Below are 27,552 nucleotides of genomic sequence, written 5' to 3' on the forward strand. Positions count from 1 at the left end.
AATCAAGATTTACACCCTTTGCACGCCAGAGCAGGGCTGATTTTCCCAGCCCCTCTCTTCACAGGCTCAACACAGAGATATTGAGTATTGACTATCTGAGTGGGAGTCTGCAGACAGAGTGGGGTCGCCCCTCCTCAGAGATACAGCGCAGGAAATATCCAGGTTGCTGCTCAACCTGTTAGCACTCAAGACAGCAGATGCAAGGCCACTGGAGCTTGGAGGGAACGCCCCCACTGAGCTCTTAGCTGCCTGGGGGTGGGGGGGTGGCTTAGAGAGAGGACACTAGCTATACCTGCAGGACGCAGCTATACGGTTTCCTCAACTCGGGACTGGAGCGAAGGGCTATGCCAGACCGAAGGGCTCCAGATGTGCCCTCTCCAGTTCTCTGTGCCAAACCTGTGCTCTCTTCTCTTAAAAGCCAACTTGAGCCCCAGCTCCTTGAAACCTTCCCTGGTTAATTCCAGCTGATTGCAAACAGCCCAGCACCCACCTCCTGTGTAGGGGTTAGTCAGGTCTCCTTTTGGGCTGGCCTCCCCCATCTCCCATACATGACTGGGAAAACAATGCCCAAGCGAAGGGACTCTGCTCTGTGTCGTCATTCGTGCTATTCATTAGGTATGCCCAGCTCTCCTTCTGGGCACTCGGTAGGATTAATTTGCCCCTTCTCCCTCGATATTAGGAGTTACCATGTGTCTTGTTCTAATGGGAGTGGAAGTGACATGTGTCACTTCTGCGTGGAAGCTTTAATAAATAGTGCATGATTTGCCACGTCCTCTTCCTCCTGATGTTTAACTGTGGGGGCCCGTGTCTAAATGCAGCGTCTGTTGGCTTGGGTCCCCCGGTAACAAGGTGGAGTAGAGTCCCCAGCCCAGATGCAAAGCACACAAAACATGAACAAGGCATAAACTTTGGTTGTCTAAAGCCACAAAATCCTCAGACTGTTTGCTGCTGCAGCATAGCCTGGTTCAGCCTAATTGATATGGCCTGTTTCGATTGCCTATGCCAGGTTTCTGTATCTATATCAGTACTCTCTATATCAGTACTCTCAGTAGAAAGAACCATCCCAGAACATGCAACCAGAAGCCACAGATAAAAAATCCCTCCCCTTCCTAGCTACATGGGGACTCTGCTGTCTGCCATTCCAACCTGGGGCAGAGTGCAAGGGTAGGCTGGGCCACTGGGCAGTTTCCAGAGTCCCTCTTCATATCCCAAAGGGAAAAGGCCCATTTGTCTCTAGGAAATGAGGGGTTGGGGACATGTCCAACCCAACCCAGAACCACTAATCCTCAAAAAGCCAAGGAACAGGGCTGTACTCACACTTGTGGCATATTGGATGTCCTTCCAGATGGAGGTTTCCCGAGACAGATCAGAGGCCTCAAAGAGGTTGTCCATGATGACCTCACCAATCATGTCATGGCGGGAGAAGCGGTCGAAGTCGAAGACGCTGAGATGCAGCTTGCGGTCAGCCAGCTCCTCATAGGGCACAGGGAAGTGGAAGTTCTCATCAAAGGTGGGGTTCAGGGTCTTGCGGTGCACCCGGGTCTGCAGCTTGCATTTGCGGTCAGGCAGGAGGTAGATCTTGACATAAGGGTCAGAGCTTCCGCAAAAGTCCTTGGCAGGGAGGTCAAAAGCCTTCAGGATACGCACAATCAGGGTCTCCGTCTCGTAATCATAACGTAGGCTGAAGTTGATCTTCCCACAGCTTTTGGTGGCCTCAGACTTGGCATCGTCCCCATCCACCGACTTCTGCTTGTAGAGCTCAGGCTTGATGCGGCCAATGCTGGTGGGCTGCTCTGCTGCTGGTGGAAGCTCGTTGCCATAGTCTACACTGGAGACGTGCATCTGCCTTGGCAGGTGGCGCTTGAAGGACGTGTGCCTGGTAGAGGGCAGGAGGGGGCAGAGGGAGTGTGGTCAGGGCTCAGGGGAAGGGGGATGAAGGCAGACACGAGCCTGGAAGCCCTGGCTCATTGTATCCCTTGTTGAGCCCCCTCTTCCTTCCTCTTCTTGACCCCACTTTTCCTCTGCACACATTTGGTGTACAAGGTTGTGGTGAGCATTACATGTCTTAATATATGTAAAGTAGTTGGAATGGCGCCTGATATATAGTAAGCTCAATAAATGTTAGCCATTGCTATCATAATCACTTTTTCCTGCTTTTCTGTTACCTGCTTTTTAGGTTTACTTCCTAGTAGACAAAACTCTGGTTTCCTTATTAAATCATGAGATCCCTTAAGAGAAGGACCATCCCTTCTTATCATCAATGTGGCACCCCCTTCATCACCATCATCAGTATCTCCATTTGTTGGGCATTTGCTATACAGCAGGCAGCGGAGTGGTAAAAGCATGGGCTTTGGAGTTAGACTGCATAGGTCAGTCTTGGCTCTGTCACTTTCCAGTTGAGATCTTGGGAAAGTTATTTAACCTCTCTGTGCCATAAAAACGAGGATAATAAAAGTAACGACCACATAGGATTGCTGTGAGAGTAAAATGAATTGATTACATATGAAGTGCTTAGAACAGAGCCAAGCATAATCATAAGCAATATATGTGTTAGCTCTCCTTATCGATTACATTCATTCTTCCATTGGCTCCTCACAACTGCCATATAAAAGTCATCAGCCTTATTTTACAGTTGGAAAAAGCGAGGCTAAGGGAAGGTGAGGAACTTGCCCAAGGCCATATGACAAACTGTCAGTGTGACCCCCAGCATGTTCATTCCTGGCCTCCAGTCTGAAGATCAGGACTCATTCTCTTTGGTTGGTCCCCTGAGGGCCTGGAGAGCCATTGCAGGGACCTAGGAATCCATCAGAGCCCTAAGTTTTGAGTAAATACAATGCCTTACGCATGCTTGCACCACATCTTTTAAAAGTGTTTCTGAATTTGGGGTAGGTTTTTGTAGTTACGTTTTTCTTGTTGCTATTTTCAGTTAAAGGATGCTGTATGTATTTACAATTGTTGTCATACAGGGAACTCTGAAAGGCTTTAAAGGAATCCTCATTCTCAAACTATTAAGACTCTCTTGCCTTATCTGCCATGCACTGCAGACTGTAGCTATCGGGCTTTACTGACATATCCCTAAACACACCATGAACTCTTACCTCTCTAGGCCTTTGCCGTTCTCTTCCTTCTGCCTGAAGCCTTTCCTTCCAAACATCGGACACTCCCCAATTCCACTATTCCATTCCCCTCATATCCACACATACCCCAAGTGCACACCACATGTACAGCAACCAGCCTCAAAGGTTTCCCTTTCGTGAAGTCTTTCCTCCTCATTGATCGCCCATCATGGATCACATCTTCTGACATATTTCTCCATCAAAGGATATGTGTTATTATTTCGATCTCTGATCCTCACAGGCTGGAATCCCACAGATATATTAAGGGAGTGTGGAGGTGTGGGATCAGGGAAGGGAGCGGTCCACTCCTCACCTGGTGGATGAGGCTGGCTCTGTAGTTTGCCGCTGCAGCCGCGTGTGACGCATGATGTGCTCCTTGACCGACATCTGCACCTCAGCTGGGATATCTGGGGATGTGTGGCTGATCTTCACGGCCGCCTCCAGGAAGCCCAGGGTGCTGGGGTCCTTCAGCTTGTCCGCCATGTTGCCTCTGAAGCTGGGGCTCTGGAGGGCTTCCAAGGGGGGATTAGCAGAAGAGGGACTGGAGGCCTCCTTGTTCCTCCAGGGCATCCAGCACAGCTTCCAAAAGAGAAAGAGAAAAACTGCCACCAGGGCCACGCCACACACAATAACTACAACTGCGAGGAGGCTGACAGAGGTGCCTGCCCTCGGCATGAGCCAGGCAGGGAGGGACAGACAGACAGAGGCGGGGAGAAGCGGGTGAGGGTGTTGGAGGAGGGGGCACACAGAAGGGACAAAGACGGAAGAAGAGAGAAGAATGGTCATGAGAAAGCTGCCAGGTCAGAGGGAGAGGTGGTTTCAGGGTTGACTCTTGATTGTCCACTTCGTGGAATATCTGCAGCCTTGTGTTCACCTCAATCTGATTCTTCCAGCATCATCCTCTTTCCCGCCCCCACCCCCACCCCCCAGCCAGCTTGGGGAGCACCTGGGCCTGTCTTCTCTACTGCCTATTGGCATGTGCACAGGGAAAGGAAAGTAATTTAAATAGTAGCCTAAGCAAATGTGCAAATTCGTGAAGCATGCATGTTCAGACGCTGTTTGAATTTCTATTAAAGCTGCTACTATGGCCAGACCTAGTCATTTTTGTCTACAGCCTACTTCCTTAACAGGCTGTGATACCTTGGGGGGCAGACACTGGCTAACTCATCCTCTTTTCTTCTTTGTCCCATCCCCACTGAGCCCAAGACAGGAACTCAATAAACATTGAGTTGACTTCAAGTGAATGAGAGTCAGCATAGTCTCTTTAAGGGCAAGGATTATGTTCTTCCGTACTCCCAGAAGTCTGTGCATAGTAGGCTCAATAAATACTTCTATTAAGTTGGAATCTGATCTACACAGAGTACGTCAAAGCTAAATACAGGCACAGTTCATTTTACTATGCTTCACTTTATTGTGCTTCACAGATACTGTGTTTTTTACGAACTGAAGCTTTGTGGCAACCCTGCCTTGAAAAAGTCTTTTGCTGTTTTCCAACAGCATGTGCACATTTTGTGTCTGTGTGTCATGTTTTGGTAATTCTCACATTATTTCAAACTTTTAAATTACTATTACAGTTGTTATGGTGATCTATGATCTGTGATCAGTGATCTTGGATATTCCTATTGTCATTGTTTTGAGACGTCCTGAGCTGCACCCACGTAAGATGGCCAACCTAATTGATAAATATTGTGTGTGTTCTGACCGCTCCCCTGGCTGGCCATTCCTCTCCTTGGGCCTCTCTATTTGCTGAGACACAACAATATTGAAATTAGGCCAATTAATAACCTTACTTTGACTTGTAAGTGTTCAGGTCAAAGAAAGTGTCACGTGACTCTCATTTTAAATCAAAAGCTAGAAATAATTAAACTTAGTAAGGATGGCATATCAAAAGCCAAGACAGACCAAAAGTGAGGCATTTTGTGCCCCATAGCCAAGTTGTGAATGCAAAGAAAAAGTTCTCAAAGGTAATCAGAAGTACTACTCCAGCAAACACACAAATGATAAGAAAGCAAAATACTCTTATTGCTGATGTGGAGAAAGCTTTAGTGGTCTGGACAGAAGTTCAAACCAGCCCCAACATTCCCTTAAGCCAAAGCCTAATCCAGAGCAAGACAGTACCTTTCTTTCATTCTATGAAGACTGAAAGAGGAGAGGAAGCTGCAGAAGAAAAGTTTGATTCTAGCAGAGGTTGGTTCTTGAGGTTTAAGGAAAGAGGTCCTCTCCACAATGTAAAAGTTCAAAGAAGCAGCAGCAAGTGCTGATGTAAAAACTTCAGTAAGTGATTCAAAAGATCTAGCTAAGATAATTGATGAAGGTGACTACACTGAAAAACAGATTTTCAGTGTATAAGAAATAGCCTTATATTGGAAGAAGATGCTATCTAGGACTTGCACAGCTAGAAGGGGGAAGTCAATGCCTGGCTTCAAAGTTTCAAAGGACAGACTAACTCTCTTTTTAGGGGCTAACATAGCTGATGACTTTAAGATGCTTAAACAATGCTTATTTATCATTCCAAAAATCCTACAGTCCTTAAGAATTATGCTCAGTCTACTCTGCCTATGCTCTAAAAATGGAACAACAAAACCTGGATAATAGCACATCTGTTTAAGAATGGTTTACTGGATATTTTAAGCCCACTGTTGAGACTTACTGCTCAGAAGAAATGATTCCTTTCAAAATATTACTGCTCATTGACTATGCACCTAGTCACCCAAGGGCTCTGATGGAGGTGTGCAAGGAGATTAATGTTGTTTTCATGCCGGCTAACACAACATCCTTTCTGCAGCCCATGGATCAAGGAGTAACTTCAACTTTCAAATCTTAGGCTTCAGCTGTCATAGAGAGTGATTCCTCTAATGGATCTGGGCAAAGTAAATTGAAAACCGTCTGAATAGGATTCACCATTCTTGATGCCATTAAGAACATTCATAATTCAGGGGAAAAGGTAAAAATATCAACATTAACAGAAATTTAAAAGAAGTTGATTCCAAACATCATCAATGGCTTTGAGGGGTTCAAGACGTCAGTGAAGGAAGTAACTGCAGATGTGGTGGAAATAGCAAGAGAACTAGAATTAGAAGTGGAGCCTGAAGAATGGATGAGGAGTTGCTTCTTGTGGATGAGTAAATAAAGTAGTTTCTTGAGATAAAATCTACTCCTGGTAAAGATGCTGTGAACATTGTTGAAATGACCACAAAGGATTTAGAATATTATATAACGTGAGTTGATAAAGCAGTGGCAGGGGTTGAGAGGATTGACTCCCATTTTGAAAGAAGTTCTACTGTGGATAAATTGCTCTCAGACAGCGGTGCATGCTACAGAGAGATCTTTAGTGAAAGGAAAAGTTCATTGACGCAGCAAACTCACTGTTTTTTTATTTTAAGAAATTACCACAGCCACTCCAGCCACCAGCAACCACCAAACTGATCAGTCAGCAGTCATCAACATCGAAGAAAGACCCTCCACCATCAAGAAGAGATTAAGACTCACTGAAGGCTCAGATTGTTAGCATTTTTTAGCAATCAAGTTTTTAAAATTAAGATATATATTGTTTTTGGGTGTAATTCTATTGCACACTTAAGGGGCTACAGTATATTTTACACTGTATACATGTATATATATGTATAGGTATATATATTACATTGTATACGTTTTGTAAGGCTTTAGCTGCCATGGATAGTGATTCCTCTGATGGATCTGGTCAAAGTAAATTGAAAACCATCTGAATAGGATTCACCATTCTTGATGCCATTATATTTACAGTATATTACAGTATATTTTATACTGTATATATATATTCACATATATGTATATACTGTATATACATAATAGACTACAGTATATTTTATATTGTATATATGCATATTTTATACTGTATATTTATTTTGTTTAATTCTATTATGCTATTCTAATAATTCTATTTATTTTTAGAAAATATTTTTATAAAATATACTGTAGCCTATTAAGTGCACAATAGAATTACACAAAGTTAAATATATGTTTACATATGCATATATATAAATTACAAATACTTATATGTATAAAAGTTCTATATACATATATGTATATATAGAATAAAAGTAGCATAGTATAAAAGTTATGTGTGTATATATATACATACATATATAGTATAAAAGTGTAGTATAAAAGTTATATATATCTATATATACATACATATGTATATATGTATAAGTTATATATACTTATATGTATATATAATATAACTTATATGTATATATACACATATAAGTATATATAACTTACATGTGTGTGTATATGTGTGTGTGTGTAAATATATATAACTTTTATATGCACTGGGAAACCGAAAAATTTGTGTGACTTGCTTTATTTTGATATATGCTTTATTGCAGCGGTCTATAACTGAACCTACAATATCTCCAAGGTATTCATGTACAAATGATTCCTAGAGCTGTCCTCTTCCTTCCTGTGGCTATTCAAGAGCTTTGCTATAAAAATGGTGTTTTAAATGTTGTGATTGGTTTGGAGGTGGGCACTCACTGCCCCACCCACAGCCCACCCCTAACCCCAGGGATGCCCATTATCCCAAGAAAAGGGTATGCCCCTATGAGGGATGCCCCTCTTTGTGAGAAATTATTAAGAAAACCTCCCATCCCACTTCCCTCTCCAAATTTGGGAATGAACCTTTGAGTCCAAGGCCTCTTCTTGCTCAGAGTAGAGAAGTCAGAAGGCTCCGAACCAAGGGCATACCTTGCAGGGTTTGCAAAAACGTTACTGTGGACAAGCTAGCAGAGGAGTTTTGTTTGGCTTGCTTGATGATTGAAATGTTAAGAAATTCCACCATCTTCATCACCCCAGACTTCTGACTTCACTGGGAAAGACGAATGACTTGTAATTGACACGGGCTCCCACATAGTGGGAACTGGTGACTCTCTTTGTAAGGATATGTCCTCACCAGTTCAACCCTCCACTCCCTGTTCCCTGTCTGGCCCGTGAAAGCCTGTAAGTTTGCAGCCTCTGTCTTAGCCTGTCCAAATGCCTTAAAAATATTACTATTTAAGGTGAGAATTGACCCCACAAGTACTGAGTCCAGGCTGTGCCTTTAAAGATGGGAGCAGTGGTCCACAGAAGGGACTTGCTTGGAGTCACAGGTTGGTCAGACACAGAACCTGGACTAGGGTCCAGATGTCCACCACTCAGCCTGGCACTCTTTCCTCTGCCCTGGCCTGTCTGTCTCTGGTTAAACTGCAGGCTACTTTGACACATGTTTTGCCTCTTTGTCTGACTCAGAGCCTCGCATAGAAACTGGTACATGGAATGAATGAGTGAATGAAAGAATGATATATGAGGAGGCTGTAATTAGCTCTCATTTCAATTAAGTTCAAGCAACATTTACTGAGTACTTGCCATGTGCCAAGTTCTGGGCTAGGCTTGGTATACAAAGATGCTGAGGCCCCTCCTAAGGGGATCCAGGTACTCCTACAGCACATAGGCTCCAGGGAAAGAGATCCCACATCAGAGGGGCCAAGAAGGAGGTGAGGATATCAGCCACTCTCTCTGGGAAGCCAGCACTGCCTTTTGACTCCTTTGCTGCAAGTTACTTGCCTAGATCAGCTGTCACCTCTGAGAATAGGGAATAATAGCAGAGAATCCTCAAGTCCTGAGCCACCTTCCACCACCCACTTCCCAAGCCTTCCCAACGCCTGGCTCCCTGCACAGAGACATTAGAGCCTTTTCCTGGCCAAAGGAGCTGGAGCTAGTTCTTCACCTGAGACTGCTAGACACCAGGAAAGCTCATTCTAAGTCAACTTCTATACTAAAGGTCTCCAATGTGGTGGTGTCTCCAATGGGGGTGAACCTCGGGGCAGGGGGGACACAAGAGACAAAAAACCAAGCCATTTTAATATTTATAATCTTTAAAAGAAATCAAAATTTTAATATACAGGTTGACAGGAATAATAACATGTTATTATTAGATTTAGGCAATGCATTCAACATTCCTATGTCTAAGGTTCAAAGAGCTTTATATCTATTCACTTATTTAATCCTCTCCAATGAAAAAGATATGATTATTATCCTCATTTTACAGATGTGGAAACTGAGGCACAGAAGGTTAAATAGATTACCCAGGTCACACAACTAGTGAGTGGTGAAACAGGGCTACAACCCAGCCAGTCTGGTTCTGAAGTATCACCTCTGTGAAACATGTATGTAACTTGGGAACAAAAAAACATATATTGGAGGCACTAAGTTGTTTTTTTTTAACCTGTTATGAATTCATGATCTAAATAATTTGGAGACTGTTTCTTCAGGCTTTTATCCTAGTGGGTTCACTGGGAAAGTCACCACAGCTATATGTGTCCTTATTCTACATATCTGGCCATCTCTAGCCCTTCACATCTGTTCTTTGTTACAGCTGTTCTGGATGCATTCTCTGCAATATGACTCACCTCAAAACAAAAGGTGTTTCTAGGGCTTTGCTTTCCTTTGATCATACATCTTACTTGTTCTGGTGATAATTAGAATTTTAATGAGAAGGGGGTAGGGGGAATCTAGAGAGCATAGAGTGCATTTAAATGTTCAGCCTGACAAAAAATTGAATTCGTAAATGAAAAGAGAGGTAGGAGAAGGGGGTGGGGCAGGAGACTGAGGTTTTCCTCCGTGTGGTTGCTATTTAGATTGCTTCTCCACATGACCCCCAGCTGCTCTTCCCTCAGAGCTGTGATTAGGGAAGGCAGAGAGCATGGGTTATTGGAATCAGCACCCAATAGTGGTTATATGAGACCAGGAGGCCCGTCCTGTGCCTGAAGAATCTTCTTCCAGGACTAGAGGAGCCTGGGCTTTCGACATCTCACTGGCAGGCAGTGCAAGGAGAATTAGGTCTCAAACACTGAGTGGGTTCATCTTCACAGGAGATGCAAGGTTGGTGAGCAAGGCTGGTAAGACCAGAAGCAAGCAGCGGGGAGGAGGTGGTTGTAGAGGATTTACCCCCTTTAAAATCGCTATATGTGTCGTTGAACTCAGACAGCCCTCATCTCCTAGTTTAAGGTACATGGAGGTTAGAAAGGGCTGTAGGTTTCTGTACAGCCTAAGGGCTGCCCAGATAACCGAAGCTGTGTGCCTTCCCACTCTGGGTTTGCTGGGGCCAACCCACTGGGACATGTCCCCTAGGAAATCACAGGTGCAGAAAGAGACTTCAAAATCCTTTCCCCATTCACATCTTGTTTGAACTTTGACCCCTCGAGGCAGCTAGAACTTTGATGGGCAACTCCACCAGTTTCTGAGTCCTGATCCAGTGCTCTTCCAATTTACACCACGCATTCACTTCAGGAAAAGTGAGAAGTAAGCCTCCAGTAAGGGAGAGAGGGCTCAGCCCAGCCCTGAAAAAGAGAAAGTACTTCCTAGGTATTTGGATTCTTCTTCGCTGTCTTCTTCTTTACTTCCTCTTCAGCTTAGAGAGAAGGAAGCATTGCCCTGAAGTCAGACTGGGCTCACTCACAGTCTACCTCCACTAGTTTTAAACTGTGTGCCTTTGGCAAACTAGGTAACATTTCTCAGCCTCAGTTTCCTCATCTATAAATTGGGGGTAATAATAGTATCTACCTTATAGGGTCATTGTAAGGTTTAAATGAGACCAAAAGTGTTGAGGATAGTGCCTAAGATGTAATAAGCAATAAAATAAATATGACCTATTTTTATTAGAATTAGTTACGCCCAGCCCAATTTGAAACAGTCCTTAGTTTTGAAATTTGTTTAGTGGGCAGAACACCTGCAAACCATGAACATTAATCAATAGAGATAGTTTTAACCTTGTCTTCACAAACCAAGAACAATCTGACTAGCAGAAATAATATAACAGTTTCGGATGTAGCCAGGTCTGTCTGTATCTTGAGACATAACAAAACCATGGTTCAGATCACACATCTCCAGGCTTTCCTGCTAATACTCATTTGCTTGCTGCCTCCTCAGTTGCTTTGTTGTTACCATCACCAGCCAGCTGGTGAACAGGAATGAATTCCAAAGGAGTAAGAAGATCATGGAAGAAAAACCTGTAATTGAGAACATCCTATGTTCTTGAAAAATTTCTTGAAATTTGGGGAAAAGAAGCCAATATTCATTGTGAAATGTTTTCATTCAGGCATCAGAAGAGCTCTAGTATTTCATGGGCACCTGATTTGGTAAACCATAGTAGCCAGCTATCCAGCAGCCCTATGGGAGAGAAAACAGCTATGGAACTAGGCTTTGGGATCACCCGAGTGACATAGCCTTAGTACAGGGGCACATGGCTCCTAGCCCTGGCTGTGAAACTGGACTCACAGGTGCTCAGACACAGGATGGACATCTCAGGTGGGTGGCAGTGCCAGAATGAATGACAGCATAGCGTGTACCATCCTCATTGCTTTCTAATTGCGTGAACTTGAGCAAGTTATTTAATCTGTCCAAATCTTAGTTTTCTCTTTTATTTAGTCAGGATTCGAATTATTCCTACCTTTCAGAATCATTGTGAATATTAAATAAGCTAAGACTTTGAACACAGGCCCTGGTACATGGTGAATGTCCCCAAAATGTAAGCTGCTGTTATTCTTCATGTTTTGTTTTTTGGTGGAGGATAATAATTGACTGTGTATACAGAACAGACACAAAGCTAAGTCTTTGAGCCAGGGAAGGGAGACACCAGATCAGAGGACAAAGCATCCGAGGGGTGTCAGGCCCCTCTTCTCTCCTGGGAAGTTGAGATCCCCTTCAAGGCCATCAGGGTAGAATCTGCTTGTCACCTTAAATGAGACTGTCTTGTTGGGATGATGGCCCATGGTCTCCCTCCTCTTCCAGAAAACGCTGGGTTATTAATTAGCAGCTCAGGGCTTTCTTATCTTCCCCCACTGACACTTCTTTCTCCAAAGACAGCCCTAGTGCCCCCTCTCCTCTTCTCCACCCATAGTGTTAGAATTCATCAGCAACTCTTATCGCTTGCTATTGTTCCCATTTTTCTAATGGGCTCTCATGTCAGAAAAATCCATTTTGTAACAGTAACAGGCATTCTTCCTAACCAATTGTAATTGAAGAGATAAACTGGGAAGAGGAAGCAAAAAGAAAGAACCATTTTCCCTGCTCATCCCAAAGCCAGAGAAGGTTGGCTTCAGGGCCTGGAATTGGTGGTGGACCCTCAGAAATGGTCAGCGCTCAGGCTGGGAAGAGCAGGAGCTGCCTCTGCCAAGGAGCTCTCGTGCAGACACAGATAGAGACATGGACAAAGCACAGCCCAGAGGCCAGGGAGCAAGTGACGCAGAGGCCCAGGAGCTTGGAAGAACAGTGTTTAGCCTGGGAATAGAAGATATTCTGGCAGAACCACTCATAAAATACTAATAATATTATTTATTTATTTCTACATAGTAAGCATTATGCCCTTTACATTATCTGATTTAACATTTTTACCCTCCCTAAGAAATTGATATTCACGCTTAAAGATAAATAAACTAAGTGTAGAGATGTTAACCAGGTAACTTGTTCAAGGGTACAGTGCATTAAGGAGAAGAGCTGGGATTTGAACCTAGGACTTTCTGATGCCCAAATCTGGGCTCTTGAACCAGATATCTAGGAGGACTACAGATTGAGCTGTAGAGTCCCAGGTTGGACAGAGAAGTTGGCAGGGGGTGGAGGGGGCAGGCATTTCTTAGTTGTACTCAGGAGAGGATGGCAGGGATACTCCCACTTTTTGGCCTGACCCTATGAACCTGGACAGAGCCCCAGAGACTCAGATTATGACCAGCCTGGTCACCACCTGCCCCATCTTACTTCTTCCCTGGAAAGCTGACACTTCAGGTTGCCCACCAGCCACCAGGCAAGTAACCAGTGGCCTCTGGAGAAGGTGTCCCTGAGGAATATCTGAGAGAGAGAGAGAGAGAGAGAGAGAGTGAGAGTGAGTGTGTGTGTGTGTGTGTGTGTGTGTGTGTGTGTGTGTGTTAGGAGAACAGAGCTATTCTGTACTGAGGCTCATATGTGGCCCATTAATAATAAGCTCTGCCAGGGCTTGTAAGTTTATTAGGAGAAGCCGTTGTAATTAAAATTCAGGGCTGGGGGGAGGGGAGCAGAGGGCTTTTGCTTCCTTTCCTTCTTTCAGAGATCCAGCCTGAGCTACCAATGGGGATAATTAGCAGAGTCCAAACAGAGAAGGAATTAATGCTCCTGAAAAAGCTGTGATGAGGAGAGACAATGCCAAGCTAATTACGGCCGCACCAAGCTTTATGACTGGGCGCTCGCTTCCACCATCATTAGGGGATTCAGAGCTAAATTGGAGACGAATGTGGAGTGTTATAGCTAAGAGAGCATTGGCACTAATTTAGCAATTACTAATATTATTATTTTGGCGGATGGTAACTGTACCTTTCTGCCTGAGGGGTCAGGGCATGTGGGCCTTCTGAATGTGGGATCAAGGCTGGAGTGATGGAGGTTGGGGGCAGACAGTCAGAAATTCTTTTCCCTCTATGCTCCTCTCCCTGTTTGTACCTGCAACTAGTGAGAGGAGGGGTCTGCCTGGGTCCTCGGGGAGCAAGAAAGAGTGCAGTGCTCCTAGAAGAAAGAAGGGAGGGATGAAGTTGTGTCATTATACTTGGAGTGCCCAGATCCGGATGCCCCTATTTATTTCTACTTTCAGAGACTCCTCTGATTTCGGTTCCTAAGTGTGACTCTGTCCTTACAGGCTTCCTTTCCTAAGCAAGACTAGAAAGGATGCCACCTAGTTTAGTCAGGACTTTGTCTTAGCATGCTTTCCCTACTCCAGACAACCCTATACAGACCGTAAAGAAACCTGGCTTGATCCAGATGCCTCAATGCCACTCCTCACTATTTGCAGCCACATGTTATACCCCTAACTCTGTGGACAGGGAAGATAAGCTTCAGACAGTTAGAAGAGAACATGTCTTTTGTACAGAGCTTAGAGGGATGACACCTACTGAAACCACCATCCCTACTTGACGTTCTCATCAAAGTCAGAGAGAGAAGAGAACTTCTAGAACTGTAAATCTAAGGGCTCTACAACTCCTAGATACTGGACCCTGCTTCCAGAACTCTAAAGCTCAAAACACACTAATAAGAATATCATCTCCTTGGGTTCTAAAGGGTTGTGCATTGTACCTTTCCTCAACAACGGCCAAATCTGCAGAATTCCATCCTTCCAGTGAGAAGGACAAACATCACATAAATCTCATGGCCACAAGAAAACTGGAGTTAACCACTCCCAGCTGCCAGCCTAAGAAAAGCAGGGAAGCTTGAGGTCTCCTGTCAGGTTTCTGCATTTTCTGAAGCACTTCTGGACCTCTGCTTGCTACCGTAGGTACAGAACCCATGCTGACCATACCTAAACCTCTGCAACTTGGCTTATGGAAAAAGTTCATTCATTTCCACAAGGCAAATGACACAATGAAAGGTGGAGAACTGCTTGTTAGTTCACTTGGGATGTATTAAGGAGAATAGCAGGGCTGTGGCTCCAGAGTTTTTAAAGAAAAAGGGGAAAATTGCTTTTAGTTGGAACAGTTTGTGTACAGGTGTTTCCAAGTCAGGGTCTGATTAACTGAGACTTCCTGTGCAATTCCTAGCACAGACTCTGGCCTATAGAGGAGTCTCAGCAAATGACAATGGAGTCTGAATCTCAATTGTCGAATCCCAGGGTGTTACTAGAAATCTGTAAGCTAGAGACTTATAACAGGAGAAAGTCAAGGGAAAACATAAAATGGTAAAGAGAGCTGGGCATGCTCTAGCCACTTGCATTTTTCATAAAACTACAACAAATGAAAAACTCTAGCATTCTGCTGGCTGGAGAATCTGGACCCAGGTAGTGGCTCTGGGATGCAGGGAGCAGGCTGGGAGGTGGAACAGTTGGGGCCTGGTCCTGAACTCCATGGCATCTCCCCAGACCCTCTGGTCACCTAAATTCTCAAGATCCCAAGGCCACTCTCAACCACTATCTTTCTCTTGCTATGATCAAAGGGTCTGCTCCTGCCTGCCCACATCCCTTTCAGCCTCCCAACTTGGACCCTGGGCTTCCCGGGACTTGTGACTCAGCAGCCAAAGTTAAAGTTTTCCAGAGCTAACTCGAACTCATCTTCTGATACAGCCTGCAGGGAAGGCATAGTACTTCATCTGGGCCTGCTGACTCTCACCCCTCAGGCTTTTCTCACCCTCAACCTGGCCATCCAGGCACCTGTCATTGCAGATGATGGGTATCCCTCTGGAGTCAGAACACCAGTGCCTCCCCCTACCAAGATGTCCTGCGTACATACAGCCCTGCCCCACTGCCAGCAACTTCCACCCTCACACCTGGCATTTCTGCCCTGAACAGACAGGAGAGGCAGCTTCCATCCCAGGTGGAACTCCACAGGTATGTTCTCACCCTGTAGGCTCTGAGGGTCAGGACCAGCATTAAGGCCCCGCTGGAGATGGATCCTTGGTGGAAAAGATGGAAGGGAGCTGGGGAGTAGGGAGAGGCAGGAAGAGACTCCCTGATAGGGAAAATTCTGTGTCTGGTGGGTATGGGGAAACGGGTGGTGTGTGAGGGGATGGCACCAGAGAACCAGAGTCTTATAATAATAACTTGTTAGGCCTAACGTGTTCTGTGAATCTCCAAGGCAGGGAATCAACTTCCCCAACCTCCATCTCCATACTACCCTCTAAAAGTTCTTCTTTATGTCTAACCTCAGTCCCTTTCTGCTGCAGTGATCAAGCCATTGACTAAACATTGCCACAACTAGGGAGAGCAGCGCCTCCTACGACCCTCAGGGGGCTCAGGTGGGCTCCAGTCACCCCAAGGCTGGATACAGCCCCCTCACACACCCAAGGCTCCCCTTGGCCTACTGCCCCCTCCCCTGAACTGTTCCTCACGGGTATCTACCTCTATATACGACCTTTAACCTCAAGTGAAAGGACCCTGGGACCTGCAGCCGCTGGGGAGTTTACCCCACCTGTACCTGCTCTTGGAACCGCCGGTCCCTGGCATCTCGTCCCTGGAGCAGGGCGTGGGGACCAAATTCCCGCCTCTGGCAGTCCCTTTCTCCCCTTCCCGCGCCAGCTATGCGGAGCCACTGGGCAACTCCCGAGTACTCCTAGGCCCAGCCCTACTGGAGTCGGGGTCGGGGAACAAGGAGGAATGGAGCCCGCAGAGCCTCCTGGAACCCCGGTGCCCTGGTCCCTGCAGGATCTCCCCACCCCCACTCGGCATTCTCTCCAGGCCTCTCACCCCCCCAGCCCCTCCCCCACGGAGGGGACACGACCCCGTACTCCCTCCCGCCCAGGACCCTCCAGACGTCGGGACAAAGAAGCCCCGCGGCAGCCGGCGAGCGTGACTGCAGGGCACTGGTGCAGCAGGTAAATACCCGGGGCCGGCCGCCACGTCGCCGACCCTCCCGCAGCTCCCGCCGCCAGGGCGCGACACGCCATTCCCGCTGTCGCGACTCCCCGGAGACACCGCAGCTGCGCGCCGGGGTCCAGCCCGGCGGGGATCGGGCTCGGGACTCACCCGCTCCGGCGAGCTCGACTCGGCTCGGGCTCCCGCCTCGGCTAGGCGGCCGCCTGGGGCTGCGTCCGGCGCAGGGTCCGCGCGGCTTGGGCAGGAGGCGCCCTCTTGGCAAAGTCGGCGAGAGGCGCCCGCTCAGTTGCGCACCCGCCCCGAGTCCGAGTCCGAGAGGGACGGAGGGAGCGAGTTATAGGGGCGGGGGGGTGGGGGAAGGACGCCGCAACACCCTCATACCCTCCCCCACCCCGCCCCCCGTCCCCCGCCCCCCAGCGGAGACGCGGAAAACCACTCGCAGCTGGAGAGACACCCGGACACAAAGACCTCGTGCCAGCCGCAGACCCAAGTTTCTCCCGGAGAGACCGGGGGTCCGCCCGCGTTCACCGCGAGAACACGCACACGGACCGACAGACCGACGCACGGACCCCGGGACCTCGACACTTGCTAGGAGGCGAGCTCTCTTCCTTAGCCGGGCGCCCCTCGTCTCCCGCTCTCCATGGACCCCTCTCCTGGCAGATTGCCCGCAGAGCGAGCTTGGAGATGCGAGGGAAACTGAAGCTCCGAGGGTGCCCGGTCCTGGGAGCCTGGCTGTCTGCGGGGTCCCCCGCAGTCGGCAGTAGTAATACGGGAGGGCCAGGGGGGTTCTACCCCCACCCCCGGTCCCCTTCGGGTCTCTCCTGGCTGTACAAGCGATGGGTCGGGGGGCTGGACGAGGCTGGCTCCCAATCCAGAATCCCTAGCTGGAGAGTTCTCTCTAGGTTCTGGGGCTCCTGGGACCGGGACTTTGGGGAAGGGAGACCTCAGGACGGATATCCAGGAAGGGAAGGGGCCCTGGGTCTCCCGTTACCTGCGCCTGCCGCGCTGGGACTCCGTTCTGGGGGCTGCAGCTCGAAGCTCCGACAAGTCTCCACGTCCAACCCGAGAGGGGGCGGCCGGGCCCGGCACAGCGAGGTGAGGACCGCTAGCGCCTCCTGGCACCGAGGCCCGCCGGCCCCCCACACCCCGCTCATGCCCCAGACACCCAGGCCTGCCGAGCAGCAGCTCGAACCCGCGCCGCGGCCGGACTGGGGCGGGGCACGACGGCCCCAAGAAGACCCTCCCTGCAGCGGCCCCCTGCGGCTCCGCTCTGCTTTTAATCACTTCCCCGCAGGGTCCCCGCCCCTCACGTGGCATCCCGCGGCAGCTGGCAAGTCTGGCGCCTGGCGGCCGCCCCCTCTACACTCAGGGACTGGTCTGAGTCCGGGGAGTAGGGGGTTCGAGGCGGGGAGCCGGGCTGTCCCGAATCTCAGAGGGTGCAAGGCCAGGAAGGAGTCCGGGTTCCCGCTCCGCATTCACTGCCTGGTGTGACCTTGGACGTCTCTGAGCCTCAATTTTCCTCTCCGTAAAGGTGGTGTAATGATTTTAAGTACTTCACGGGCTCCCTGGGGACAGAAAGATCGTGTTTGTGATAACACTGGGGAAACTGCCACATGCCGCACGAATGACAGGGAAATAGATAACCCCGTAACAGAAAAAGCGACGGTCAGGCTGGGTCTGGGGGGACCTTGGCAGAGGTTCCTGAAGGGAGAAGTTAGACTGGTCCCCGAGTCCCAGCTTCGGAGGTAGAAGACCCCAAGACAGGCGGGCGATGCGAACTGCAAGACTTTCCGAGCTCCGCAATCCTGCGGTCAGCGGTACCCGCATGTTGCTATGGCGACGGGAGGCAGCGGCGGTCTCTCTCCATGGCAACGGGAGGGGAAAGTTTCTGGCGAATAGGAATGGGGGGCCATTTCAAGAGGGCGTAGGGCGCTCAGTTCCGCCGACCCACTTCCCTGCTTCTGTGAAACAGCACCAGAGATCATGTATCTTTCTGCCAAGCATAACAAGAAAGACAGAAAGCTAAACGGGAGGATTGAGGCTAGACTTAAAGCAGAGATCCCCTCAGAAACTGTGGAGTGAGGCCCAGGAACAGATTGGCTGAGGGGCTTCGAGGCTCCTCACTCAGCGCTGGAAGTCTATGAGCCATGGTCAGGGAGGCCGGGGGACCAGCGCCCTGCTGGGGGGCCTATCACGGGAGTCTCTTGATCTCCACTTGTCGGCGGTGGGGCCCCTTCTGTGAGGGGCTCGCCTGAAGCCCCAGACTCCAGTCCATTTGCTCTCCCGGAGCTGGGAAGGAAACTTTAGCTGAAGCCCCTGGAAACCGCTGGGTTGGTGTATGTCCGAGTGGCTGGCGAGGGAAGAGGGTCTTGCCTCTTCATTAACACGCTTGTAGGAAGTGACTCGAGCAGTGACTCACGTTCCGGAGGGAGGAGATTCGGAGCCCTAGCTACTGGCGGTCTCCACTGCTCGCCATCTGTGCCAGCCGGCCCTTAGACTTGCTATCCTCTAGCAGCTAGTGCCTTGGCCACCAAGGGCTAAGGCGAGGCCTGTGAGGACCCTGGCCCAGCCAGACGGCTTTTCCACCTTGAGGCGCTCCCTGGCTCTGTCCACGGTGCTGAAGACCCAGTTGGTGCTACCATAGCGTGGGCCTAAGTTTAGGGGACGAGGGAGAGGCAATTGTGGAAGGTTCGCAGCTTCCACCTTGACCCCTGTGCCTGTGATAGGAGAAGGTTAGGAACTCAGGCAGGGACCAGGCAGACACGACGCAGGCGATACTGTGCAATCCGGGCTGCCTTCCTGCTGGAGGTGTTTGGTTGCTGTTCCAAGAACAAGTGGGACTCTGGCATCCCCATTCTCCTTCCTGGTGCTTCTGAAAACCCACCTGAGGAGCCCAGAGGCCCCATTAACTTATTTTCCATCACCCGATGCAGATCTCAGCACCCAGGAGAGCCTCTGGCTACATGCTTATTAGCAGTTTCCCAAGTGGCAGGTTTGTGTTTATGTAAAATACAAATGGAGAACTGCTCTTTGCCCGTGTTTATGGCAACTCTGTCACTCCGCTGCTATTTCTCCCTCCCCCTCGCGAGTTCCTGGGGAAATTCACAGAACAAAGCGCCTTGTTTTGCCTTTGCAGGGAATGAAAAAATACAGGACCGTTCCAAGGGCCCAGACCTGTGATGCAGGGAAATCAATATTTTGCTCATATCGAGTGGGGGAATTTGCATCTAAACCGAAGGTAAAGGAGCTCGTTTGGAGCAGAGCAGGTGGCAGGAGCCGAGAATTAACAGATAATTTCTCATTGTTCCCGGATTCAGCCTTCACACTCGGCAGGCGGTTCTGCAGCGCCTCTGGCGCCCCGGCAGCAGCTCTGGACCTGGCATTTCTCAATCTAACACTGTGAAGGAGCTGCTGCCCTGACAGGGCTGCAGAAACAGGTTAGGGCCCCTGGGTCAGTCATTAGCTACTGAAGTTGAAGAGTAGGAGTTAGGGTGTGTGAGAGAGACAAAGAGAAAGAAACAGAGACAGAGATAGAGGCAAGAGACAGATAAAAATAAGAGAGACAGAGGATGAGATAGAGATACAGAGAAACAGTTATAAGAGATAGAGAACAGAGAAACAGACAGAGAGACAGCTGTACAGATAAAGAAACACACATTCAGAAGGAGACATTTAAAAAGTATTTTTAACACTAAAATAAAGCCTCACCCTAGTTGTCCTCTTTAGCCTGCCACCAGGTCAATTGCTGATACCATTGTGGTCACATAATCAGCCACAAAGCAGAAAAAAATTCTTCATGTAACGATGGAAACTTTTTTGTCTCTCAAACCCCTTTGCCCTGCAAACCCAACCCCAAAACACACTTTTGCTTCTTCCTATATGAAGAGATCAAATTCAGAGTCCCAGGGTCCCACCAAGACCTGGGAGGGAGGATCCGGGGTCCCACTCAAACCCAGAGAGGGAAAGAGGTGGAAAGAAGTAGAATTGTTGCCCTTCAATTCTATCTCGCAGAGAAACCCCGTTCATTCTGAGTTTGGGTTTAGGGGTGGGGAGGAGAGAAGCAGGAACAGAGATAGTAAGCATGGAGTGGTGGCAAATAAGTACATTGGACAGGGCCTGGGATGGCTGGGATTCAGGATTGGTGCACCAAAGCAGCCATGAGGCTGTCATATCCCCTATCTGGGGCTTAGTGTGCCTATCCGAAGTTGGATTAGGAGCTCTTTGAGGCTCCTTCCGGCAACAGCACTCTAGGATTTTACATGAGGGAGAAAGGAGGAGGCTGGGGTGAGGGAAGGAGGGAGGCAGCCTTTCCTGGCTCTGAAGCTGAGGGTGGTTTTACAGAGGCCAACTCACTTTCAGCTCCCCCTCCCCCATTGTTCTCATTGCATCTACAGCCATGGATGGAGCATCCCGAGTTTGGGTACCCCCAGGCCAGACTGCTCAGATGCAGGAAGAGGAGTTGGGGTGGATGGGAGGCAGAATAAGAGGAGGTTTGAGACAGAAATCAGAGGGCTCCCACTCCTATGCCCTCCTCTCTTCGGAAATAGCCAATGTGCCCATCCCCTCCAACTTAAGTCTCTGCCCTTGGGCAGGCTCCCACTCTGCTCTGAGCAGGAATGTCTTGTTGAGTTATGTTGCAAATAAAATAAATTAAAACCAAATAATAATTTCTTTCAAAAAATTGAACCTTGGTAGGAAATTGCTAATGCTGTAGGCGGAAAGAATGAGCTCCTTTGACATGAGCCGATGTGTCATATTGTCTTTTCATCTCAATGCAATTTCTAAATAGGGAGCCCTTTCCCCATTCCCTCCTCCCTCCAAGTCCCCAGCAGAAATGTAAAGGGAGCAGTCTGACGATTGAAGCTGGATTGTCTGACGTGCAGGGAGAGACACGGAGGAATAGACACACAAGCACACCTACAGCTTTGCCATGTGGATAGAAGCCAAGGAGGCTCTGACCCAACCCTGAGGGCCCCTGGTCTCTTCCCCCCCACCTCCCCCGTCCTCTGCTTACTGAGGCTTGTAGCTGCCTTCTGAAGAAGTGTTAATTTACTCAAGAAAACAGACATCAGTTGAACCTAATCTACTGCCAATGGAGAATCAAGTTGAGGTCCTGTATTTGAGGGTGTAACTTTATATCATTATTTGGAATAAACTGTACTATGGATTCCCTATGGGGTTTCAGCTAGAACAGCTTTATTAGTATTTCCTACAGATTCCACTCTCTCCCCAAGACCCCATACCAAGATAGTAAATCTAGCCAAAGCTGGGTGACTTCTGCAAATCATGCCGTTCCAAGCCATCATCAGAGTTTTCAGGGATTCCTCCTTACCTGAGAAGATGCAGAAGACATTGCAGAGCTCAGGGTCAATGCCTAGGTGCTTTTTGAAAGAGTCCATTCTTGCTTTTATTCCAAGAAATCTGCTTGGAAGTTCAAACATCCTGAACCAGGGTATATTTGCCTCTCTCCCATTCCTCCCCCATTTCAGTGGTCTCATCTCTGTCCTGTGCTCTCTGTTCAAGCACACAATGTTCCACATCAGACTTGGGAAGACTGGACAATGTTTTCTGCATCCAGCCTGGCTTTGTGGACAAAAGCAGGCTGGAGTTTGGGGAAACAGAGACAGGTTGAAGGTCAGAAGGCAGTATCATCCTTCAAACAACTTTAGAGCTAGGCCTAACCATGGTGGGTTGGGGTCTGTCTTCATTATTGAGAAGTGAAGATGATGTCAGAGGGGAAGGGCTAGGAAGGGAGCCAAATAGTCCTCTTCTCACTGACCTTGTACAGAAGAAACAGCACGGGCTTTGGAGTTGGACAGATCTGCGTTCAAATCCTGGGTCTGTTATTTACCAACTGGCTTGCTTTAGGTCCTGTACTTTAGCTCTCTGAACTTCAGCTTCCTCATTTGTAAAATGGGACATATAGGGCCTGATTCACAGTGTACAAGGAAAGGATTACATAAGTTGGGTTAAATGGCGAAGGTACTGTGACTGATCTGTGGCAAGTGTTAAACAAAAGACGGTTCCTGTCCCCTTCCTTCCTTTTTTCAGAATGTAGAGGAAAATTTAGCAGGTGTACTATTCGGAGGTTAACCTGTATTCTTCCATGGGGCAAGTCTCTGCAAATTTTCCAGAAGGAATTTATCTCATTTAATTCTTACAAAAACACTAAGAGGCAGAATGGGTGGATCCTAATGGTCCATCTAGTAGAGGAGATTAAGTGCCTAGTTCCTAGTCCACAAGCAAGGAGATGGCAGATAACTGGAATTCAGGCCTTCAGACAGCAGATCAGCCCTCCTTCCTTCTTTACCATGCTGCAGAAAGATGGTGGGGATGTGAATACTTTTTCTTATTTTCTTACAAAAGTTTACAATATTTTAAAATTGCCTTTATAATAAATAAAAAATTTAGAAATAAATTGCAATGCAGTGAAAGATTTTTTTCCTGTGCCTCTTTGCAATGCTCTTGGCTCTTTGACCCTAGCCATTTCAGTTGCCTCTTGGACCCAGTTACTGGTCTAGAGGAAAGATGGTGTCATTGATAAAATACGGGGCTGGGGCCAGCCAGCTTCATGGCTCCAGACGTGCTTGGTTGCTTCATTCTTGACAGAGGTGGGACTCTTCAGAGAGCAGCTGGAGGTGTCTTTGTGCCTGGACTGTGTCCTGTGGTCAGAGTCCTGCTTCCAGGAAAGGGCCAAGTCAAGATTCTTGTAAGACCAGGACCTCAAAGACTGGAGGTCTCCCCAAGGAGCCTGGAGAGAGTTTGCAATCTTAGGTCTCTGGCTATTCCACTAATGAAAGGAAACCAGATAAAATGCCAAAACTAATTAAAATGACAAACCCGAAAAGGCCCTGTCAAAACTAGGAAGTCTTAATTCTTGATTTCAACAGAATTCAGGTAGGAAGAATCAACAGAGCATACTTTGGGTCAGTGGACTGAAGCCCCCTGTGGAACTGAGATGCTGGAGTCCCTGGAGAGAACAAATCTGTTTATCAAGTTCCAGCTTCCATCCAATTGGTAGAATAAAAACCCTTTTCTACCCCAGCCCCCAACCCTTATATATATTTCTGCTGTTTGCTAGAACCACAGTAAATGGTTTTAATGAGTCAGCCCCCAACCTTTATTAATACTTCTGTACCTTTGTAAAGCGTGGCACAGTTTACACAACAGTCTTACATATGTTATCTCCTTTCACACAACCCTGAGAGTGGACATTATTATTCTCATTTCACTGGTGAGGTCTCAGAGAGGCTAGAAATAACTGGCTTAGGATTCACAGCTAGCAAGTGGCCGAGCCAGAGCTCGAGTTTGTCTTTTCATGTCACTCGTTCACTCATTCAACATTTATTGAGGTCCTACTAAGACCCAGTCTGTGCCAGGCACATGGGATGCAGTCCTGTGCTGTTTCCTGTATACACTGGCCTTCAGCCACACCGCATACAGAGCCCTGAGCATATGGGTTCTGTCCTGAGGGAGTGCACATCACCAGTTGTGTAAAGAGGCTGTGTGTGAAATTGATTGAAAATGAGTTCTTCTACCTCCTTGATACACAGTTGCACAACCCACATGAACTGTGAAATTCTCTTCTGACATGATTCTCTCTTTCACTCTCTCCTTTGCCTCCTGTCAACCCTCTGCTTTCTCCAGGGTTCAGCTCTCAGCTTTTCTTTCTTCTATCTCAGCACCTTCTCTCTGAATGGTCTTATCCACTTATAGGGCTTCAAATACTAAACAATGCCAACATTAATAGTAATGGTAAACATTTACTGAGCACTTACTCTTTTCCAGGCTCCATGCTGCTTGCTTAAAAGTTAAAAAGACGGGAAGTCAAACTGTCTCTCTTCACAGACAATATGATACGATACCTAGAAAACCTCATAGTCTCTGCCCAAAGGCGCCTAGATCTGATAAACAATTTTAGCAAAGTTTCAAGATATAAAATCAATGTACAAAAATTAGTAGCATTTCTATACACCAATAACATAATTTAATCCTCACAACAATCTTATTATTGCCTGCAATTTGCAGGTACCAAATGATAGAGCCAGAATTTCAACCCATGCAGTCTCACTCCAGCGCCCACCCTAAGGATTTCCAATTCTGTATCTCTGACTCATCTATCTTTCCTTGCTTCTCCATGTGCATTTATAAATTCATGTTCTGAACAACTTGACCCTAGACCTTCTGAATCCAATACATAAAAGACAGAAATCATATTTTCCTTCGCAAACCTGCTCTACCTTCTTAAAGAAGGCTATAACCAAACCAAATTAGTGGCTCAAACTAAAAATCTCAGAGCCTTCTTTGATGCTTCCCTCTCCCTTATTCACCTGCATTTGTCCATGACTGAATTCTGTTGTTTCTATTTCTCAAGTGTTTTGAACCCTTGCCCCCTCATCCTTGGATTCACTGTCCTTGCCCTAGCTCCAGCACCCAACATCCTTCTTCCAGATCATGGCAGTTACGTTATGGGATAATATGATTATGTCACCCTCTCCATTAAATCTTTCATAGCATTCTTGGGACCTTTGAGATGAAGTTGAAACCCTCCAGTACAGCAAACAAAGCCCTTCCAGATCTGGCCTTTGTCCACCTAGGTAGCCTTCTCTCTAGACACTCCTGGGTATCCCCTGTGGGCCACCTATGCTGTGGTCACAGAGTGGTAATTCCTGGCCCTTGTCCTCACTCTCCACCCTACCTTCTGCACTTTTGCTCACTTTGTTCCTGCAGTTCCTCTTATCTTCCATTTTAGAGTCTAGAACTTTGTGACTGCTTGTCCTTCTGCCCCAAACACCTTCCCTCTTTTCCTCATCACCCAGCTTGTTCCTACTGGATGCAGTGGCACATGCAGGATAAGACTGTAGACTTTGAACATTATACTGAATGGGCAAAAGATGGAAGCATTCCTGTTGAGAACCAGAACAAGACAAGGATACCCATACACATCATTCTTATTCAACATAGTACTGGAAGTCCTAGCCAGAACAATCAGGCAAGAGAGTGAAATAAAAGGCATCAAAATAAAAAGACGGGAAGTCAAACGATCTCTCTTCACAGACAATATGATACGATACCTAGAAAACCTCATAGTCTCTGCCCAAAGGCGCCTAGATCTGATAAACAATTTTAGCAAAGTTTCAAGATATAAAATCAATGTACAAAAATTAGTAGCATTTCTATACACCAATAACATCTAACCAGAGAATCAAATCAGGAATACAATCACGTTCACAACAGCCAGAAAAATAGTAAAATACCTAGGAATATAGCTAACCAGGGAGGTGAAAGATCTTTACAAGGAGAATTACAAAATACTGCACAAAGAAATCAGAGTTGACACAAATAAATGGAAAAACATTTCATTCTCTTGGATAGGAAGAATTAATATTGTTAAAATGGTCACACTGCCTAAAGCCATTTACAGATTCAATGCTATTCCTATCAAACTACTAATGACATTTCTCACAGAATTAAAAAAATATATATAATTCATTTGGAACCAAAAAAAGAGCCTGAGTAGCCAGAGCAATCATAAGCAAAAAATACAAAGCTGGAGGCATCACACTGCCCAACTTGAAACTATACTACAAGGCCACAGTAACTAAAACAGCATGGTACTGGTATGAAAACAGACCCAAAGACCAATGGATCAGGTTAGGGAACCCAGAGATAAAGCTGTACACCTACAACCATCTGATCTTTGACAAAGCCAAGATAAACAAGCAATGGGGAAAGGACTCCCTATTCAATAAATGGTACTGGGATAACTGGCTAGCTGTATGCAGAAGATTGAAACTGGATCCTTCTCTTTCACCATATACAAAAATTAACTCAAGGTAGACTAAAGAGTTAAATATAAAACCTAAAACTGTAAAGACCCAAAAGACAGTCTAGGCAATACCCATTCTAGACATTGGCCCTGGCAAACATTTCATGACAAATACTCCAAAAGCAATCGCAACAAAAAACTTGGCAACTGGGACCCTAATTAAACTAAAGAGCTTCTGCACAGTAAAAGAAGCTATCAATAGAATAAACAGACAACCTAGAGAACGGGAGAAAATATTCGCAAATTATGCATCTGACAAAGGTCTAGTATCCAGAATTTATAAGGAACTCAAATGAATCAACAAGCAAAAAACAACCTCATTAAAAAATGGGCAAAGAATATGAACAGACACTTCTCAAAAGACATACAGGTGGCCAACAAACATATGAAAAAAAAGTACTCAGTATTACTAATCATTAGGGAAATGCAAATAAAAACCACAATGAGATACCATCTCATGCGAGTCCGAATGGCTAGCTATCATTAAAAAGTCAAAAAATAACAGGTTCTGGTGAGGTTGCGGAAAAAGGGGAACATTTATACACTGCTGGTTGGACTTTAAATTACTTCAGCCACTGTGGAAAGCAGTCAGGAGATTTCTCAAAGAACTTAAAATAGAACTGCCATTTGACCCAGCAATTCCATTACCGAGTATATACCCAAAGAAATATAAATTGTTCTACCATAAAGACACATGCATGTGTATGCACTATCCACAATAGCAAAGACATGGAATCAACCTAGATACCCATCAACAGTGGACTGGATAAAGAAAATATGGAACATGCATACCATGGAATACTACACAGCTGTACAAAATTAGATCATGGCCTTTGCAGCAACTTGGATGGAACTGGAGGCCATAATCCTAAGGGAATTAACACAGGAACAGAAAACCAAATACCACGTGTTCTCACTTGTAAGTGGAAGCTGAATATTGAGTACACATGGACACAAAGAAGGGAGCAATAGACACTGGGGTCTATTTGAGGGTAAAGAGTGGGAGGAGGGTGACAATTGAAAAACAACCCATCGGGTATTATGCTGATTAACTGGGTGATAAAATCATCTGTACACCAAACCCTTGAGATGCTCAATTTACCCATGCAACAGACCTGCACATGTACACCTTGAACCTAAAACAAAAGTTGGAGGAAAAAAAAAATGTATAGGCTTTGCAGCTAGATTGCTTGGTACAAATATTGGATCTGCCATCCAATTGAATGATTGACATAGTAGCTGTGTGACCTTGGGCAAGTTACTAAACCTCT

The 27,552-nt window shown here is 46.7% G+C and overlaps 1 protein-coding gene and 1 long non-coding RNA gene across 4 annotated transcripts in view; both read right to left on the reverse strand.

The window, feature by feature from the left end:
* The window catches only part of SYT6 (synaptotagmin 6), a 66,878-nt gene extending 49,175 nt beyond the window's left edge, over positions 1–17,703 (reverse strand). Inside the window, exons 1-3 of one of the 2 annotated variants that reach the window (XM_031652137.1) lie at positions 17,444–17,703; positions 3,430–3,695; positions 1,318–1,876 (exon numbers count right to left, since the gene is read on the reverse strand). In XM_031652137.1, coding sequence (XP_031507997.1) covers positions 1,318–1,876; positions 3,430–3,686 — 816 coding nt within the window. In that variant the 5' untranslated portion in view covers positions 3,687–3,695; positions 17,444–17,703. Of the gene's footprint in view, positions 1–1,317; positions 1,877–3,429; positions 3,779–17,443 lie in introns of both variants that reach the window. The other variant, XM_021922386.2, reaches the window with a different exon arrangement.
* Positions 7,392–16,297, reverse strand: LOC116269426. Of its 2 annotated transcripts, XR_004176930.1 has the most exons (5): positions 16,055–16,297; positions 15,408–15,533; positions 13,599–13,661; positions 12,888–12,977; positions 7,392–11,143 (listed from the first exon to the last, which is right to left on the reverse strand). It is a non-coding gene; the product is annotated as an uncharacterized LOC116269426 (long non-coding RNA). The 2 variants fall into 2 exon arrangements; XR_004176929.1 differs by having other exon boundaries at positions 7,392–12,977.
* Positions 17,704–27,552: the final 9,849 nt, after the last annotated feature.

Source organism: Papio anubis, chromosome 1 (assembly GCF_008728515.1).
Source record: "Papio anubis isolate 15944 chromosome 1, Panubis1.0, whole genome shotgun sequence".
Taxonomy (NCBI): domain Eukaryota; kingdom Metazoa; phylum Chordata; class Mammalia; order Primates; family Cercopithecidae; genus Papio; species Papio anubis.